Source organism: Phycodurus eques, chromosome 14 (assembly GCF_024500275.1).
Source record: "Phycodurus eques isolate BA_2022a chromosome 14, UOR_Pequ_1.1, whole genome shotgun sequence".
Classification (NCBI taxonomy): domain Eukaryota; kingdom Metazoa; phylum Chordata; class Actinopteri; order Syngnathiformes; family Syngnathidae; genus Phycodurus; species Phycodurus eques.
Window position 1 is genome coordinate 20851640 of NC_084538.1, and position 20575 is coordinate 20872214.

The 20575-nt window shown below is 40.9% G+C and overlaps 1 protein-coding gene across 1 annotated transcript in view; it reads left to right on the forward strand.

The window, feature by feature from the left end:
- The window catches only part of kiaa1109 (KIAA1109 ortholog), a 142092-nt gene that overhangs the window by 47875 nt on the left and 73642 nt on the right, over positions 1 to 20575 (forward strand). The window contains 19 exon segments of the mRNA XM_061695387.1: positions 432 to 569; positions 674 to 744; positions 870 to 1043; positions 1326 to 1446; positions 3246 to 3395; positions 5065 to 5192; positions 5669 to 5871; positions 5958 to 6158; positions 6255 to 6466; positions 10536 to 10687; positions 11359 to 11509; positions 11591 to 11743; positions 11896 to 12136; positions 12368 to 12516; positions 13140 to 13371; positions 13659 to 13808; positions 17669 to 17682; positions 17684 to 17854; positions 19480 to 19655. Coding sequence (XP_061551371.1) covers positions 432 to 569; positions 674 to 744; positions 870 to 1043; positions 1326 to 1446; positions 3246 to 3395; positions 5065 to 5192; positions 5669 to 5871; positions 5958 to 6158; positions 6255 to 6466; positions 10536 to 10687; positions 11359 to 11509; positions 11591 to 11743; positions 11896 to 12136; positions 12368 to 12516; positions 13140 to 13371; positions 13659 to 13808; positions 17669 to 17682; positions 17684 to 17854; positions 19480 to 19655 — 2987 coding nt within the window.

Sequence of the window (20575 nt, forward strand, 5' to 3'; positions counted from 1 at the left end):
GACATGTCCAAACCATCGAAGTCTGCTCTCTCTAACTTTGCCTCCAAAACATCTAACCTTTGCTGTCCCTCTGATAAACTAAAGATGAGCAGCAAAAGATAAATAAATAAAAATACTGAAAACCTGCCTCTAAAACAACTAGTCAAATAAAAGATTAATTGAAAATAAATTATTTTAAATGAGTGTTAATGTTGAGCATCTACTACCTGCTTTATTGTGTTGTGGCTTGTTTTGCTGTTCTGTCCCCTGTGAAAACATTCCATCGTGGCTTTCATTTTCACCAAAGCAAGTAAAATGAACAGGCATATTTAAATGACTGTTTAGTTTTGTTTACAATGTTTGTAGCAACAAAAGTGATGTCATATTATCGATACAAAAGGAATATGATCCAACTGTTGTGTATGTGTGCTGTTCATTCTATTTTCTGTAAGGTGTCCAATTGGTCTGTCAAGCAGCCCACCAATAAGAGGACCTCCAAATCTTCTCTACACCGTCCCTTAGATCTTGACACGCCCACAAGTGAAGAAAGCTCAGCCTCCTTTGACCAGCTCTCTGTTCCAAGCTTTAAGGTTTTTGTTTTTTATCCTATCAGGATAGTCAATTCAATGTAATTAAAATGTACTTTGTGCAACCACTATACACCAGTATATTAATACTGAGAAAACTATTTCAGGTGATAAAACACGGCCTCTCAGCCACTTCACTGTTAGATAGAGGACTTCAGCTCATGGGTGATAACAACAGGTATTTAAACCACTAATATTTGTTTTGTATATATAATATTCTGCAGCCTTCTCTTTGTGTCGTCAGTAGCATCCACTGATTTTATTTGTACCAAAAAATAAAATTTATATTTTGTTTTTCTCCAGTACGCCATATACTCCCCTGGAAAAGAGAGCTATGGAGAATACTGATGAGGATGCAACGACGGATGACTGGTCTCTTGAGCACCCTTTAGCTCAGACCAGGACCACAGCCATAGTGGAGGTGAAGGGGGCCATCAATGTCGTGCTTACACCCCTCGTAGCTGAATCTCTGGACAGGTAGCAAACAGTCTTTCGTAATGGTTTTGAAAATCGTCTCAATAAAATGGAACTGATCAAAAAGACATCGGTGCACGCCAGTGGCAATATTTCATTGCTCATTACCTCTGAAAACTACTTAACAATTGGTCCGTGAGTTGTGACGACGTCTTGAGTTTGCTTGGGGTGTTGCCGCTATCGCTACTGACGAGGTATTTATTGCTATTAACTACTGCTGTAAAATGAAATCTTTTGAAATGACTTACTGTCCTACAGCCCATTCTTGTATTTTGTTGGTTTCAGGTACATAGAGTCTATGGTCCACTTTGCCAGTATCCGTCATCCTGCAGCCATTCTAGATGACCTGCATGGGAAAGTTCTCAATGAGGCTTATCAGATCAGTAAATCTACAGTTACTGAATCTGTAAGTAAAACAAAGTGCAACCCCAATTCCAATGAAGTTGGGACATTGTCTATCCATCCATCCGTCCATTTTCTGAACCGCTTATCCTCACAAGGGTCGCAGGAGTGCTGGAGCCTATCCCAGCTATCATCGGGCAGGAGGCGGGGTACACCCTGAACTGATTGCCAGCCAATCGCAGGGCACACATAAACAAACAACCATTCACACTCACATTCACACCTAGGGGCAATTTATAGACTTCCATTAACCCACCATGCGTGTTTTTGGGATGTGGGAGGAAACCAGAGTGCCCAGAGAAAACCCACGCAGGCACAGGGAGAACATGCAAACTCCACACAGGCGGGGCCGGGGATTGAACCCCGTTCCTCAGAACTGTGAGGCAGAAGCTCTAATTGGGACATTGTGTTAAACATAAATAAAAACAGAATACAATGATTTACAAATTATGTTCAACCTATATTTAATTGAATACACTACAAAGACAAGATATTTAATGTTCAAACAGATAAACTAAAAAGTTGGTACAGAGTCATGTTTACCACTGTGTTACATCACCTTTTCTTTTAACAACATTCAATAAACGTTTGGGAACTGAGGATACTAATTGTTGAAGCTTTGTAGGAGGAATTATTTCCCATTCTTGCTTCGGCGTACAGCTTCAGCTGCTCAACAGTCCGGGGTCTCCGTTGTCGTATTTTACGCTTCATAATGCGCCACACATTTTCAGTGGGAGTCAGGTCTGGACTACAGGCAGGTCAGACGAGTACCCGCACTCTTTTACTACAAATCTACGCTGTTGTAACACGTGCAGAATGTGGTTTGGCATTGTCTTGCTGAAATAAGCAGGGGTGTCCATGAAAAAGATTTTGCTTGGATGGCAGCATATGTTTCTCCAAAACCTGTATCTATCTTTCAGCATTAATGGTGCCTTCACAGATGTGTAAGTTACCCATGCCATAGGCACTAACACAGCTTTTGAACTTTGCGTCCATAACAGTCCGGATGGTTCTTTTCCTCTTTGGCCCGGAGGACACGACGTCCACAATTTCCAAAAATGCAGTGCCGCCTGAGGGATCGAAGGTCACGTGCGCATTCAATGTTGGTTTTCGGCCTTGCTGCTTACATGCAGTGATTTCTTCAGATTCTCTGAACCTTTTGATGATATTATGGACCCGAGATGATAAAATCCCTAAATTCCTTGTAATTGTACGTTGAGGAACATTGTCCTTAAACTGTTTGACTATTTTCTCACGCACTAGTTCACAAAGTGGTGAACCTCGCCCATCTTTGATTGTGAATTCAATTCAGCGAAGCTCCTTTTATACCCAATCATGGCACCCATCTGTTCCCAATTAGCCTGTTCACCTGTGGGGATGTTCCAAACAGGTGTTTGATTAGCATTCCTCAACTTTCTCAGTCTTTTTTGCCACCTGCCCCAGCTTTTTTGGAACGTGTTGCAGCCATAAAATTCTAAGTTAATGATTATTTGCTAATTAATGATTATTTGCTAAAAACTATCAAGTTTATCAGTTTGAACATTAAATATCTTGTCTTTATAGTGTATTCAATTAAATATAGGTTGAACATGATTTGCAAATCATTGTATTCTGTTTTTATTTATGTTTAACACAACGTCCCAACTTCATTGGAATTGGGGTTGTAGGCCTACAAAGAGAAATCAAGATTTTTCTAATTACTGTACTTTAAATATGGTTCTATCATCTGCTGAATTTCAAAATTGAATGTAGTGTTCTGCCCAGTGGCTGCAGTATCATTGTAGTGAATTTGGATCTACACAGAGCCAAGCAATCAAACAGGAGCAGAAGCTTTCCAAGACAGAGGGCACAACCCATGGCTCCCTCAATAGCTCCCATGGCCAGACAGACCTGTCTGTCAAACCAGATAATGTGAAAATCAAGGGACTCCAAGCAAATGTCTCAATCCCGAAGGTAAGCCTCATGACCCAAAATTATGAACGGTACAATATTTTGGAAAATATCATCTGATCAACAGCAACCATCAGCATAGTAATTAATATTTATGTTTATGCATGAATGTGTATACTGTACGTGTGTGTGTGACTACCCAAAAAAATAGAATACCATGGAAAGTTTATTTATTTCCATAATTCCATTCAAAAAGTTAAACGTTCATAAATTATAGACAGGGCCCACGATTTAAACAATTTCAAGTATTTATTTGTTTATTTTTACATAATTTGGGCTTCCAGCTCGTAAACCCCACAAAATCAGGATACATGATAATTAGAATACTGTGAATAAGTCAGCCCAATTTCTGCAGTCTATAAATGGTTTAAACGGACTGTCACATGCTAATCATCTACTAAACACAAAGCACCTGCACAGGTTTTCCCAGGTGTCATTAAATTGCTTCAGTTTGGTTAAATTGTCTCAGTTGGGCTCAATTTGGGGAAGACTGGAGACTTGACAACTGACCAGAAGACCATCATTGATACCCTCCATAGGAGGGGTAAGCCACAAAAGTTCATAGCTAAGGAGGCTGGCTGTGCACAGTTTTTGCGCCCGTGTGTGTGTGTGTGTGTGTGTGTGTGTGTGTGTGTGTGTGTGTGTGTGTGTGTATGTATCTGTCTGTCTGTCTGTCTATCTATCTATCTATTTATAGATATATAGATACACACACACACGCACAAATGATCTCGTTTTTATTTAATCACAAATTGCATTACTCTGTGTGACATCCAAGAACGTTTAATTGAACACAATGCTGATATACTCACAGGAATGTTGTGTTGTATGACTGGCAATAGGGCGATACGCAGGTTTATTGTACCTTTTGCAATCTCATGTAAAGGCATTGCCTTTTCATTGTAGGCCACTGGCATCAGTAGAAGAAAAAATATTTATTTGTACTTAAAAACATTTTTTAAAAAATCTGACAAATTCAATGTGATCGGATCATTTCCTGCCCCTCCCCTGATGATCTCTCATGGCACAGCTACAGCACCGTTTTTGGGAATCACTGAAGTGAGTGACCACACAATTTATACAACACAATACAATATACAATATGCAGTATTTGGGATCTTAGTAAATTAGGCCCATAGTGTTGTGTGTCCATTCAAACAATAGTTTCCCAGTGAGCTGTGGAACATCCTCTCGCAAACTTCGAACCTGTCGCAATGTTTTTCGCAATCTGTCTTCCCATGGACTGGTGAATTTCAAAGCTTTTAGGTTACTTTTTTTTTTTTTTTTTCAACGGTTCTTAATTGTATGTAATGTGAGGGCTCCTGACTCTGATTGGCTCTTGGGAAAGTCATGAGTCAGTTCACTTACTTTTTCCACCCTGCACCCTATGCATTTACATGGTGTGTTCAATAAAAACATAACATATAATTGTTTGTGTGATATTAGTTTAAGTGGACTGTGTTTGTCTGTTGTTGTTATTTAGATAAAGATTACATCCAATTTTATGACCAATTTATGCAGAGGTTTTACAATGGGTTAACATTTTTTCTTCCAACTTTGTGTTTGTCAATTAGTAGATTAAAATGTTGTAAGCTATTTTATTGATTGACAAGCAGCGTGCAATATCATGTTTGTTGATATTTAGTGTTTTGTCCTTAATTTTTCCTTGTAGGTGAACCTTTGTCTCCTACAAGCCTCTGTAGAGGAGGGTTTTCCATCCTGCTCCAGTAAGTGTGTCACACATGTGTCTCTTGTGGCACTGTGCTTTGACAGGATTGCCACCCAATTCAAGATGAATAGGTGAGGCCTTAACTATTCAATGTGTGTGCGTGCGTGCACGTGCCACTAGGTGTCCTTACATGTCTGTGCGTGTGTCACTAGTCTACCCTCTTCTGGGGGCTGAAGATTAGACTCCACAACAGATTATGATAATGCAAATGATAGGCAAAATACTTCTTCAGGTAAGGTTAAAATTCATCTTTCGTTTGTAAATTAATGTTGATGGGACATTGTAATCTCAGATTAATTAAGTTAATAAAAGTTATGAACAGTGTATATATGACATGTATCATAATGGCTTATATTTCCTCAATTAGTCACGAGTCAAAAATGTAAGAACAGCTCTCAGTTTGATGCAGTACAGTTCTACGCAACACCACAACTACAATCATGAAAAACATGAATACCTGTTAAATTAGTACCTCTCTGACAGTGTCACCTGAGCATTTCATTATTATGCTGGTAAAGGTAGAAATTACTTTGTATTTGTTTTTCAGGGGTATAGTCGAAGAACCCCCCAATACCACAGAACATGGGCGACCCTCTGTTATGTTCGAGAAGTACGCCGCTGCCACTAAGATGCAGCCCCAGTCATCTGGCTCATTACGTTCTAATGCTGGCATTGAGAAAGGCAAAGAAATAGCAGCAAGGCTCAACATCCACCGTATCCACAGCCAGCTCAGAGGCCTTGACTCCACAGGTTGGTTCTTTTGTTTTAAATGTATTTAATGGTAGATTGCGCTTCTATGGATTGTTGTGTTCTCTTCATTTTTTTCACACCCATAGACATTGGCACTTGTGCCATCACAGCCATACCTATTGAGAAGTCCAAAGTGCTATTTGGCCTGGAGGAAATTGACGACTTTTCTCTAGTAGATGAGACAGACATCCATGGTAGCTCAGGTGACCTCAGCCAATCTGCTGCATCTCTTGAAAAATGGGGCTGGATCATGTTTGAATGTGGTATTGAGAACCTTACAGTCAAAGGTAAACAGCCTCTTGGAACATAACTCCCCAAAGATTTTATTTTTAAAGAAATTCCAATTGCGTGTGTAACTTACCTGTATATAACACTTGTTGTAGGCGGTCGCCAGTCAGGAGCCATTCTTTACAATGCATTTGGCATGATGGGCCCCTCAGACACTGGTGGAAAAGCAGGAATCCCCAAGTCTAATGGATCACTAGGTTCTCAGACAGGGAGTGGTTACAGCACTGATGTATCTGATGACAACTTACCACGAGACACTGTTAGCCCCACCTCTGAAGTCAATGGACATTCCGACTCAGACGATCAGGTAAGCCAGCAGGATTTCATTTTTAATATCATGTTGTGGTGTTCTGTGAGGTGTCACAACAACATTGTCTAGAAAGAGGAATGAGACCTGTGATTCTTGCAGTGACATTTATGCACTTAAACTGCAACTGCCTCTTCTGTCCATCTAGCGACATAAATACGTTCCATAACCTCCAACAAAATATGACACATATATATATATGACATTCATGCTGTAGGAGGTGAAATTAGCATAAGTCGTGGCAATCGTATGTAACTTAAGAAGCTCGTCATAGTTGTCACGTCTCGTAAGGTACAAAATTATGTCAACTGTCAAAGTGAGCGCATAAATGCACAATTTAATCACAATAACCATGGCGAATAATGCCAAACCACCAAGGAGACCCCCGGAAGATGTCATCGTTGTCGTCTTTTACGCAAGTGTTACGCAAGTGCGCGTGTGTGTATGTGTGGTGTGCGCGTCAGTTCGGACAGATGAGTGGTCATTGCTCGGCTTTTATGACCTATCTTCTGCTCCTCTATGACCTATCAACATGCAATCAGTTACTAGCACTGATTGTAGCTAAAAGTGTATGGTAAAAGTGAATCTTCTTTCTCAGAGGTAGTTCCTTAGCCTCATTAGGCCGACCTTTACAGTAATCCGTCGTAGAAGGTGAGGGAAGTGGAGGAGTCGGACCCATAGGAGGCGCCGGGACCTTCTTGCAGTGCGTGAACCCGCGTAGCTCTTAAAGGCGGGCCTTCACTGCAGTGTTGGTTACGAGGATTACTTGGAAAGCAGCGCTGATGTCTCCACGTTTTCCACTGGAATTTTTTTAATCAGTACGAACTCACTGGGTTTGATGACATGCAGGGGTCCGTCGGCCGCCCTTGGCAGTGCTGAATGAACTTGTTTCCGGACATCAGAGAGAAAGTTAGTCAAAGACGTGCAATACCTGATCATGTTGTTCTCGCAAAGGTGTGTGTCCATTGGCAAGCCTAGAGAATGCAGTCCAACATTCGGAGGGCCTGCAAAGAGGATCTCAAAAGGGGACAAATTGCGCCTGGGATGCACACGCATCCTCATATGCATCAACATGATTGGTAGACAATCCAATTTAATTTTGTCTCTTCACAACATTTACTTAATATAACTTTTAGAATCCCATTCTCTTTTTCTACTGCACTGCCAGACCTGGAATGGTAACGACAATGTGTTTGAGGTCAAATTGTAGCCTGTCAGAAAGCTGTGTCAAAACTCCGTTTACAAAGTACGTGCCGTTGTCAGAAGAATTTTTTTCAGGAATTCCCTGGGAATAATTTCAGTCAATCATGATTTTGCCACTGTAGATACAGATGCATGTTTTGCTGGAAATACTTCAATCCATTTTGAAAACATGTCTACCATAACTAGACAGTATTTCTTGCCTTCACAGGGTATTCATTCTATGAAGTCCATCATTACATGTTAGAATGGTCGTGTAGGTGGTGGGTGCGCTGCCTGTTGGGTGATTGGGCGTGGTCTACCAGAATTGAAACGAGCACATGAGGCAGATTTACAAAAGTTGGATGCAAAAGCGGAAAACCCTTTCGTAAACCATTGAATTTGCACTGCAGAAACCATCCCCCCTTTTGAAACATGATCTAACCCATGTGTCATTTTAGCATAACAAAAGAATAGACACTAAGGGAGACAAGGCTTACCATCAGGGCCCATCCACATGCCGTCATCAAAGGTCGCCCCACACTGCCGCCACAAAGTCTGCTCAGCGGGAGTTGACAGTGAGTGAAGATCAACGAGAGTAAGGGAGGGGGGTGAGTGAGCAGTGGAAAGGGAAGCGGAGAGGTGGAATGATGGAGGAGTTAGGCACGATGCAGCCTTGGTGGCGGCATCTGCACGTGCATTCCCTTGAGAGACAGGGTCAGACATGTTGGTGTGTGCTGTACATTTGCAGACCACGATGGCAGAAGGTAGAAGAATGGCAGAGAAGAGCTGCAACCTTGTCGTGGTGAAGAATGAAGCAGACAAGTGTGAAGAGCGTTGCTCCTGCAAGATAAGAATTTAGACAGTGGGGAACATACAAAGTCAGTGGGGCGTACCCCACATAGTCACGTGTAGCAAGTACAGCCTGTTCACAGGCTTCCACCGCGCGGAGGCACGCAGGTAGATCCCGTGCCACCGGATCAAGTTAACGAGAGAAATATTCAACTGGGCGGAGACGGCACCATGGCGCTGAAGTAACACCAATCTCATGTTGCCATGGCGTTCGTCCACAAACTGAACAAAGGGCTTGGATGAATCTGGAAGCCCAAAGTGGGATAGGACTGAAAAGCACACTTCAGGTGTTCTAAGGCAGTGATAGTCTCAGGTGTCCATTTAACATGTGATGAGGAAGTGAGTGACTTTCCCAGGGTGAGAGAATGCACAGCAGAGTCATAAGCTGAAGCTGTACATCAAGCAATAATGGGAAAGAATTCCACCTACTAAGCTTCAACAATTAGTGTCCTCAATTTTCAAACGTTTATTGAATGTTGCTTCAATAAAAGGTGATGTAACACAGTGGTAAACATGACCCTGCTGCCTTGTGTCAACCGTCGAGACCTTCAAGTTCCTGGGAATTACAGTCTCTCAGGACCTGAAGTGGGCGACCAACACCAACTCCGTCCTCAAAAAGGCCCAGCAGAGGATGCACTTCCTACGGCTTCTGAGAAAGCCCGGCCTGCCACGGGAGCTGCTGAGGCAGTTCTACACAGCAGTCATCGAATCAGTTCTGTGTTCTTCCATCACAGTCTGGTTTGGTGCTGCTACAAAAAAGGACAAACTCCGACAGCAACGGACAATCAAAATTGCTGAAAGGACTCTCGGTACCCCCCTACCCACCCTTGAGGACTTGCACGCTGCCAGAACTAAGACAAGGGCGTGCAAAATCCTCTCGGAGCCTCCACATCCCTGTCACCAGCTCTTCCAGCTCCTTCCCTCAGATAGGCGCTACCGATCAATGCAAACTAGAACTAGCAGACATTGCAACAGCTTCTTCCCTCTTGCGATCAACTTCTTAAACACCTAACCTACAATTCCATTGCAACATGCTGGCAATTTTTTGTCTTTTTGCCTTGAGTTTGTTGTCACATTTCTGTCGGGCTAATTATATATTACCCGTGCACTCACTGCAGTAGTCTCACCACGCTGCACTATTTGCATATCTGTTGTTGACCAATACTGGCCAGTCATGCCAGAGTAGCATCTGCTTCATTTGCACACTGACTGAGGAGTATCTGCAACATTTGCACAATCAACATTGTCCCACATTATCGCACTACTTGCAATATTAGTCATTCGAACTGCTCTAAGTGCTAGAGGACTCTGCATCTTTTTGCACAATTGTTTAAAAAATATAAAATGTACCGGCATTACCAGATAACTAGCAACCCTTTATTGCTCAGTGACTGTTTTCTCTCTTTATGTCTCAAAAGTGTGCTCTGTCAATTGACTGTCTGTTGTCGTACTAGAGCGGCTCCAACTACCGGAGACAAATTCCTTGTGTGTTTTTGGACATACTTGGCAAATAAAGATGATTCTGATTCTGATGAATACTTTCTCATGGGACTGTATGTTAAATACACAAATTATGGGTTGTTTTATCATGGTCACTGTCAATGTGGTTGTAAGGTTGTTTTTATGTTGAATGTTTTTTATAAGCACTATGCATCAAGTATCTATACAGTGGAGAATGTCCCCATTAATATGCTTTGCAAACAAGATATAGAAGACATGGTGGCTGTTTGAGTGAGTAAATGAGGCAACCTTTTTTCCAACTGCAGTTTATTCATGTGACACGTCCTGTTACACAAAATTGGGATATGTTTGACTGACAAAACAGTCAAACATATCCCCTGCATGTGCCTGCAATGTCAAAACAATCAAGTTTTAGAGTCAAATGTTGAGATACAGTTCTACAGCCTTTATCCCAATTGAATTATTTGTTGATTGATCGTGTCGAAATGCCTTTCATTTGACTCTGAAATCCATACTAATTCCACAGAAATGAGTAATTGAAGATTTGCTTGATGATGTGCTGTAACTTCATGTGCAGGATGAAGGGGTTGAGTCAGACGACCTAAAGAAAGATCTTCCCCTAATGCCTCCACCACCTGACTCCAGCAGCATGAAACTGACCATTTGCGAGATTTGGTTTAGTTTTGCTGCTCCCACCAATGTGCGATCACCTTCACAGGCCATCTCTAGGTAATGATGTCACAAGTAGCCGCATATAGACTCAATGCATTCACAGTTTTTCAGAATTTCATTAATGGCTTGCTAAAACACAGATATGGTTCTTGTGGGTAACACGTGGCACATATTTTTACTTGGATTGGGCAGTTTGAATTCAGCTTGCATCTGTTAATTATGATCACATCGCTTTCTTGCAATGCCCCACAAATGTTGTACTTACTTAATATTCTTCAATGCTTAAAATAATAGTTTACAACCACACAAAAAAAACGGGTACAGTATCAGCAAAAAGGATTTGCGCATTTAGCCCTACAGTGTGAACATAGACTGTTTAATGAGGCTATTAGCCAAATGTGTTGCATTATGATTACAATATGATCTGCAGCAGGTTTGGCACCATTCTTAGTGTTACTACGAAGTTATAACATTGGCAGTCTGCAACATTAATCAATTTTAAACCACTGTATGAGAAAACTTATACTTGTGTTGTTGTTTGTTGATGTTTCAAGAATACCCATGAGCAAACATTCTGGAGGTGTTCTCCTCTGGTCATACTTCTTTTTTGATGGGAATTTCCAATATATGTACTTGATCAAAGACAATGTATTCTGAATTGTCATCACATGTCTTTGATTCACGGCAAATTAAACCAAGAAATGCTACTCCTGTGTTCATGTTTATAGGCAGTTGAATCTGCTCAGCACTGCCACTCCAGCCATCGGAGCCTGGTTGGTTCCCATTGACCAACTCAAATCTTCTCTTCGCAAACTGGACATGGAGGGTACACTTCGGGTGTGTGCAGTCATGGGCTGCATCATGACAGAGGCTCTTGAGGTCCGTAGTTTAATCATTGACTCACAAAGCCTATTAGGTCACATCCATTTCATTGAACCACTAAATTCTGTCATATTGCAGAAAAAGAGCATCCACATCCCGATCCGAAGCAAGTACAATCGAGTGACTAAGCGAGCCCACTACCTGCATGAGAATCCCTCATGCATGCTTTGTAACATCCTTCACCGATATCTGCAACAAGCAGATTATTCTGTCATAGAGGAGGCTACCATGGTTAGTACAAGGTCTATGCATTTCTTTGCCAGCTCCAATAAGAAACGTTACGATTTACTATTAGGTAACTACAGTTCCTTTTTAGTGTCCTTTATTGCTAACAAAGGTTGTATTTCTTGTGTCAATCTTTTTCCTCTTCCTTCGTATTGCAGAATGACGGAGTCCCAGCCTTAGTGACTCTTAAAAAGGGTCTCGTGGCTTTGGCCCGACAGTGGATGAAATTCATTGTGGTTACTCAGGGCTTCAAAGCTATTGGTCTGATGAGGCCCAATCAGCTTACTAAACCAAAGGAACCTCATCAGAATCTGGCTGAGACAATCCTGGGTTTGGACAATGGTGCAGCACTGCAAAGCGACACTAGTGGTGATGGAGCTGAATTTGAATATGATGCAGGTGGGGGGGCTTTCTTATTACCTAAAAAAATCAATTCCCAAAGGCCAATTATATTTTGTTTCACCAGCCCATTAATCATCAAAAATCAACTCAAACTGTAAGTGCTCAGTTATTGCTAGAAAATTGATTGCCGGTAATAACTTAAGACCTGATGAAAAGTTGAATGATAACTCAGGTTTTATTACTATCAGTCATTTGGAGTCCTCCTTATTTGATGTCCTCCTTGTGAAGCCACAGTGAGTGAACACACCATGCTACTAGAGGGAGCGTGCAGTCGTCCGCCACCAAAAGAGGGAAATTCTGGTCCTGTCAGTGGAGTGGAGATCATGAGGAAACTCTCCAAGTCCCATACGCACAGCGAGTCTGCACTACGAATAAAGGTAAAAATCAACCATGTGACATCCAGCTGATGAATCACAACACGTACAAAGGGCTGTTTTCCAATACGGGGGGGGGCCACCCCAAAAAAAAAAAAAAAATTACAAAAAAAAAATATATATATATATATATATATATATATATATATATATATCTTGGTATGCCATTCTGCACAAACTATAATCTTTTATTGAACATATTCAAACTGAGCCAATTATTTTTTTTCCAGGATAAAATTAATGGTTCGAAAATTGTCTGGTCTGGGTAAATGTCAATTTTCTAAATCAGCTCTTGATTTGTTGTAACTTATCATAACAGACTTTTAAATCATTTCATAAATTAACATATTCGGTCTGTATAGTTAATACACATTGGACACAAGTATTGAGAGAAATCTCTTAATTGGTTATTTAATCAATAAATTGGGGTTTGTGAATAACCCCTACGTCCCCTTAAATTGTTAAATTGTTTTAGGACCATTCAATCACTCAATTTTATGGGAACAGTGAGGGAAAGACCGTTTCAAATCAAGGTCCCTCCTGATCCCTTTGTCCCATGATGGAAATCAAATGCAACTAATATATGGGTTGAGTGTGAACCCGACATGTACATTTGTCATGCCCAGGGCTCCCATCCATATCAGTCTCTGAGTTACACCAGCGGTGACACAGCCGCTGACTCACCAGCCCATGTGAGCCGTGGAGGCCTGCCAGTCAAGGACAGCCCCAGGAAAGAGAGTCTCCTGAGCAATTTAACAGGAAGCTTTCGCAGTCTGCACAACCTGCTGGAGGGGACGCCCCAGAGGAATGAACCATCTTTTGGAACAACAGCCAAGAGTGGTTCCCTTACTCGTACAGGTGTCTGATTGAAAGTTTTAATATTCAGTATTTGGTATTAAAATAAAGGCATACTTAACCCGTGCATAAAGAGTCAAATAGTTGGCATATTAGGAACTATTTAGGTTGTTATGGTAGATAAGTAAAAGAAAGGATGCACAATTACTATGTAGATCATATTTCACCACAGGACCCTTTTGTCACAAATATCAAAATTAGAAACTCTAATTGTTGGTGTATGCCAATTTTATGTCAACGTTTGAATAATCAAATATGGTTTGACAAACTATCCTCTTTGTGGGCTTCAGGGACAGAGATGCTGACAGAGCACCCACTACTGTCTGAGCCGTCCTCCGTTAGCTTTTACAACTGGATGTCCAATGCTGTGGGTAACAGGAGTGGGGCTGCAGTCCAGGACTCCCCAGTTAACCGCTCCCAGCACAATAGCCTCCAGACAGGTAAGATAAGATGCTCACAAATCTTGCCTCCTTTTCAATGGGAAATCGTATCTTTTTGTCTTTGAATAGGAAAAAGGGAATACTAACAAATTATGCCGAGCATTTCAAACAATAATTCAATTAAACCTTATGTAAATGTTTCAGTTTTTCTAGACCCACTGGATTCTCCAGCCGTTCACTACCAGTACCAGCCACTACAAAGAGTTAACAGTCCTGAAGGAGGTTAGGGGTTGTCCCTCAGTGTTGTGGTGACATTGGTGAACTAGTTGTGTTTTGAGACCTGGGTACAATAGTTAAATCCGTGTATAAGTTATCTAGAAGTTAGTATTATTCTCCCTGTGTGACAACTTAAATAAATAGTTGCCATTGTTACCTTTATGATTACTGTATGGAGGAGACTTATCTCAAAGTACAGTATCAACCATGAAAACTGATTTAACACATGCATAGTCATAGTTTTTGTCTAGTTCACACAACTTAAAGCTGGTTTTCAAAGTCAGGTGGCTTAAATTTAACTATATATCTTGTTGGGATCACAAAAACGGTGACAAATGACTAAAGTTCTCCATCACAAATAAATTGATGAAAAAAGCAACTGATTACTAAGGTACATGACATAATTCTACTCCTCACACTGCTCTTCTCATGAAAACATTTTTCCAATTTGCGGTACTTCAGTCGAGATTCTAGGGCAAGAGACACCGATTGAAATGTTATGATCATTTTAATGCGTTGACTTGCGAAACCCCTTGGTATTTCGGCCTGTAGGAGCTATCGGTTGATATTTTTAACTGAAACTTGTCAGCCAATGTTCCCCAAAAATAATTAGTTTTTTCCCCCCACACAAAAACGTAATTTCTCTGGAACCCATCATTCAATTTTCAAAATTCTTGATGCGTTGTACTAAGGTTGAAGTGGCCGTCCAACCAGATTCTGTATTTTTACAGACTCTAATTTTTGAGAAATCTTGTCACGTATCCACCACTCATGGGAATTTAAATATGTGTACTGTATTTTCACAACCATAAGGCACACCGTATTACAAGGTGCAGTCTCAGTTACGGGGTCTATTTCTGCATTTAACACATAAGGCGCACCGTATTATTGGGCGCAGGCATGGTAAAACATACGCTAGCTTAAAACATATGGTAGCATGCATGCATGCACGCTAAAACAATGTTTTTAAAAAGTCAGTGGAAGCAAAACTGAGTTCGTTTTTACTTGATTTAAGCATCTAACAATGTACTCACGTTATTTTTTGATCAATCCTCATCCACAAATCCATCAAAGTCCTCATGTTCTGTATCCGAAATGAACAGCTGGGCAAGTTCTCCCATCAAACACGGCAGGTTCGAGTCAGTCTCGTTGCCGTGCAAAAGCTCGAACAACAGTGCAAGCAGACACGTTAAGCAAAGCATCCACATTCCATTCACAAATTGTGGCGTAACTCGCCCGGCGCTGCCTCCTAGTCTTAGTAAAGCTGTGTACGCCATCTGTCATCCATCGCTTTCACGCGGCTCGCAACTTCACTTTGAACGCCCTGTTTACACCGATGTGTCCTCAGCCACGTCCGCTTTTCCTCTACGTAAGCAGCGTGTCGGCAGGAAATGCTAAAAAAAAATAATAAATAAATAACTTAAAAAAGTCGAGCGGAGCGCTCATCACACAACAACATTTATAGATGTTGCAACTCGGTGCACACATAAGGCGCACCACATTATAAGGCGTCCCGTCCATTTTGGAGAAAATTTAAGACCTAAGTGCGCCTTATGGTCGTGAAAATACAGTAATACTTAAATTCCCTTGTGTGGTCATTCATCAAGACAGGCTATAGCTGTTATACTGTACATCACGTTCCTATTAGCATTGGTAGTATTGATGATCTTTAACGTAGAACTAGTTTTTTATTTCATTCCGAGAGCGAGAAAGATACGGCGTATAAGAGCTTCCATACCTTCACCCTGGACAGACCACCTGTCAATCAATAGTTTACACATAGAGACATACATCCAACCACCCACATGTAAGACAAACATTGGTGAGGAATTCAAGCATTAAAATATGCAAGCTGAATGAGAAATTCAATAAGTAATGATCAAAATTTGGACAGAAAGCTCTTGAAAATGGCCAAGGTTCAAATGATGTCACACTTTTTTCATTCAGAAAGGCAAAACAGCAATAACTGTTTTAATAAAGATAAGCAACAATACTGTGCATTCTGTAGCACAATTATTTGCCACTCCCAGTTTATGTTGGCACCATTTTCAATCTGTATGTGGTTTCCATGACTGATGTAATCTTTTTTTTATTTAATATGGTTGGTTAACAGGCGGCACGGTGGACGACTGGTTAGAGCGTCAGCCTCACTGTTCTGAGGACCCGGGTTCAATCCCCGGCCCCGCCTGTGTGGAGTTTGCATGTTCTCCCCGTGCCTGCGTGGGTTTTCTCCAGGCACTCCGGTTTCCTCCCACATCCCAAAAACATGCATTAATTGGAGAGTCTAAATTGCCCGTAGGTGTGAATGTGGGTGCGGATGGTTGTTTGTTTCCATGTGCCCTGCGATTGGCTGGCAACCAGTTCAGGGTGTACCCCGCCTCCTGCCTGATGACAGCTGGGATAGGCTCCAGCACGCCCGCGACCCTAGTGAGGAGAAGCGGCTCAGAAAATGGATGGATGGATGGTTGGTTAACGTGGTGCAGGGTGTCTGGTGGTTACCACATCTGCCTCACAGTTGAGAGGTCCTCTGTTTGAATCTTCACTCAGGCCCTCCTTTGTGGAGTTGACTGTTTTCCCCTTGCTTGTGTGGGTTTTCGCTGGGTACTCCAACTTCCTCCCACATCACAAAAACATGCTTCTTACAATTATCTATACGTGCCATGCGATTGGCTGGCAACCAGCCCCGGAGTGTACCCCACCTCTTGTCAATCGTCCGCTGGGATAGACCTCATCTTACCTGTAAGCCTAATGAGGACAAGCGGTATAGAAAATTAATGCATGGATGTATGGATAATTTGGTGCATTTAGTATATACATGCAGTGGCTGGACTTTCTGCCAAGACAGATCTCAGTCAATAGAGCAATTTACTCAATTTGACCAAAAATAAGGTAACATGGTTGCCAGAGTCATACAATTTACGTACTATTTATCTATCATTTAAATATGATTATTAATGTATTAATAACATACAATGTTAGGTTTCAAGTATATTGTGAGAAGTGAGTTAAAGATTTTGTTATCTGACGAGAACCTTTAATCAAGGTGTACCCTGGCCATCAAAGCACTTATTGCTAGTCTTGAGCTGGTAATAGGAAAAAAACAGCACATACCCTTCCTGAGGGTCCTTGGCTCATGATCCTAATGTTGCTGAGGGCTGACCCCTGAGCCATTATAGAAACAAAGAAAGAAAGAACACAAGAACACCTGTTATGTAAATGAGTGGTCAGTTCGATTGTATGTTAACCACAAAAACCTATTTCTGATTTGAATATTAGTTGAGTTTGGTCAGGCATGACTTTGGAGGGACTTGATGAATCTTAAATGTGGTCATTGTTTGCTTGAAAATCAACAGTGAGGGAGGTTCAACTGTGAAAATTAATGGGCATTGTTTGGATGACCAATCTAGAGATTTTTTTTTTTTTTTTTTAACTTTCACATGGGAAACATGTAAGGAGGGTTGATTGTTGTTTTAATGACATTTGAGTAATACAGTTGCAACAAACATTATTTCAATATGTAGTTTTTATCCACATGCTTATACAGTACATTATAAGTACTGATCTTCAGCTCTATTCATACTGTATACACTGGTGAGAAAAAAAATCTTTCCCTAGTTCTATTCTATAAATCTCAACATTTTTAGGTGGCATGTGTAATCCTACCAACTATCCCTTCTGCATCGGACTTCAACACAGTGTTGTCCAGTGATCAGAATACCTTGGATGGGACCCACTCACAGCATTCCCAGCATAGCACCAGCCAGGATGACATTGCTGATATTGAAGAGGGAAACCTGTGTCCTGCTGCTGTTCAACTGGCTGATGCTCAGGTGATTTATTTATCTGTTTTATTCATTCGTTCAGTCATATACACACATTGAATCTGTCAGAGAAGGAAAATCCCACAATGGTCACTGAAATAACTAGAAACTGTCAAAGGTTATAATAATAATGGAAAAAAATAGACAGAATTAACCAATAAAAGTCATACATTGCTTTTGAATTGTGGTTCAACTGAATCATTGAAAAAATAAACAAAAGTGATAGTACTCCAAGAAAGTATTGGAAACTGTTTGACCATAGGGACATGCTAAACTAAGCTGTGTCCGCTGCTTAGCATCACAGGTGTCTTCAAACTTGGAATCAGTCAGTTTGCCTATTTAAAGGATGACAAGTACTCACTGTGGGTTTGGTGTGTACCACACTGAACATGAACCACATAAAGCAAAGGATAGAGTTGTTGGGAATTTATAGACAAGCGTGTTAAAGGTAAAGGCCATAAGACTATCTCCAAGCAACTTCATGTTCTTGTGAGTGCAGTTGTATATATTATTCAGAAATTTTAAGTCCGCAGGTCTATAGCCAACCTCCCTGAAAGTGGCCGCAAGAGGATAATAGATGATGTAATGAGACGGATAATACAAATCATAGCTGAAGACCCCAGAACAAACTCTACAGAAATTAAAGGTGAACTCCAAGATCAAGGTACATCAGATCCCACCATCCGGCTTTGAGCTGAGTGGACTTCATGGGAGCCAACCAAGGCGGACACCTCTTTGAAAGCAAACCATTAAAAAAAAATGCATATAGACTGCTTGCAAAGCTTCTGGGAGAGTGCCCTTTACACAGATGAGACAAAGCTGGAGCTTTTTGGCAAGGCACTTACTTCAACACTGTTTACAGACGCAAAAAAAATGGCACATAACAAGAAAAGAACACTGTTGCTACTGTGAAACACGGAGAATGGTTACGTTCTGCGGCTACTTTGCTTTTTCTGGCACAGGATGTCTTGAATCTGTGCAGGTTTACAATGAAATCTCCAAACTATCAGTGTCAAGCATTCTGGAGATAAATGTGCTGCCTTTAAAATGTTTCTGTTGAACCACATATCCAAAATCAGTGTCTGATTTTCTTTGGTGAATTTTCAGTAATTTAAAAAAATATCACAGTTCTGAGGACCCGAGTTCAATCCCCGGTCCCGCCTGTGTGGAGTTTGCATGTTCTCCCCGTGCCTGCGTGGGTTTTCTCCGGGCACTCCGGTTTCCTCCCACATCCCAAAAACATGCATTAATTGGAGACTCTAAATTGCCCGTAGGTGTGAATGTGAGTGCAAATGGTTGGTTGTTTGTATGTGCCCTGTGATTGGCTGGCAACCAGTTCAGGGTGTACCCCGCCTCCTGCCCGATGACACCTGGGATAGGCTCCAGCACGCCCGCGACCCTAGTGAGGAGAAGTGGCTCAGAAAATGGATGGATGGATGGATTACTTTTGTTAGTTATAAATTATTTGATTCAAATATGTTTTTTCTTTTATTAACAGGGGTAACCAATGATTTTGTCCTTGTGTATATAAAATGTTTAAAATGTGATTAGTGTTGAACATAATTTCATACATGTTGTTGTATTTTGTAATGACAATCGCTTATTTCAGTTCCTTGGCATGTTTTACATCTTAGGTTGTTTTCAAGCCATTGCTGAACTACACTGGCATCCAAGCTCAAGACACTGCTCCTCTGAGCTACAAGATGTATTTTGGAGAACATCTGTCTTTTTCTGGCAACCTGGAGTGTCTGAGAGCAGACATTGTGGACTCTGACACCTCCAAAGAGCGCAAAACTAAAAGGTCCAGGAGGTAAAGTCCATCTGATTTACTAATTAATATAGAAATTTTCTGAAGTAGTACAGTGGAACCTCTGTTCACAAATAGTTTTATGTACAAACATTTCATGCAAATATTTCTTTGGTTCAATAACTATGCTTTAGTTGATAAACTCTCACAGCATCCACACAGAACACTCAGTCGTGCTTTCACTTAAACGCCGTGAACCAACGTTCACGTTCCACTTTATACATAGGTATTTCACATACAGATATGTACCGTAATTTCCCGTATATAATGCACATCTTTCCTCCCAAAAATTGTCAAAAGTTAATAGTGCGCATCATACATAGATGGATATAGGGGAAATGGAAAAAAAACGTTCACATTTTATAAATATGTGACGCCATCTAGTGTTTATGAAAAAGCTGTACACTTTCATTCCAAAATGCCACCGCCACCTAGTGGTTATAAAATAGGTGTAGCTTGCACTTTCATTCCAATATGACGGGGGTACATATGACTGCATATATGTACAGTTATGCTCATACCCTTTACATACCCTGGCAGAATTTTTTAAATATTGTTTTTTTTAATATGATGAATGAACAACAACCATCAATAATTTCTTTATGGTTATGTTTTGATTTAATGATAATGCTTTTCTGAAATGCTTGACCGTTTAATTCGAATCCCATTAAAATTGTTGTTTAAAATATACAACATATAATTATCTTTGTTTTATGTTTAGTTTCACAGTAAATTCCAACTGGTAATAGCAATGTACAGCTTGAAGCTTCTTGTTGAAGAATATTTACTAATTATGTCAGCCAAACCACAGCTTTTTTTGGAGTGGAGACACCTGCGCCATAGAGCAATCATATTTCAAGTTTGGGGTCGCAAGTCAAAGCAAAAGCTTGGCTGATCAACGGCTCGCATTTCGAAAAACCCGT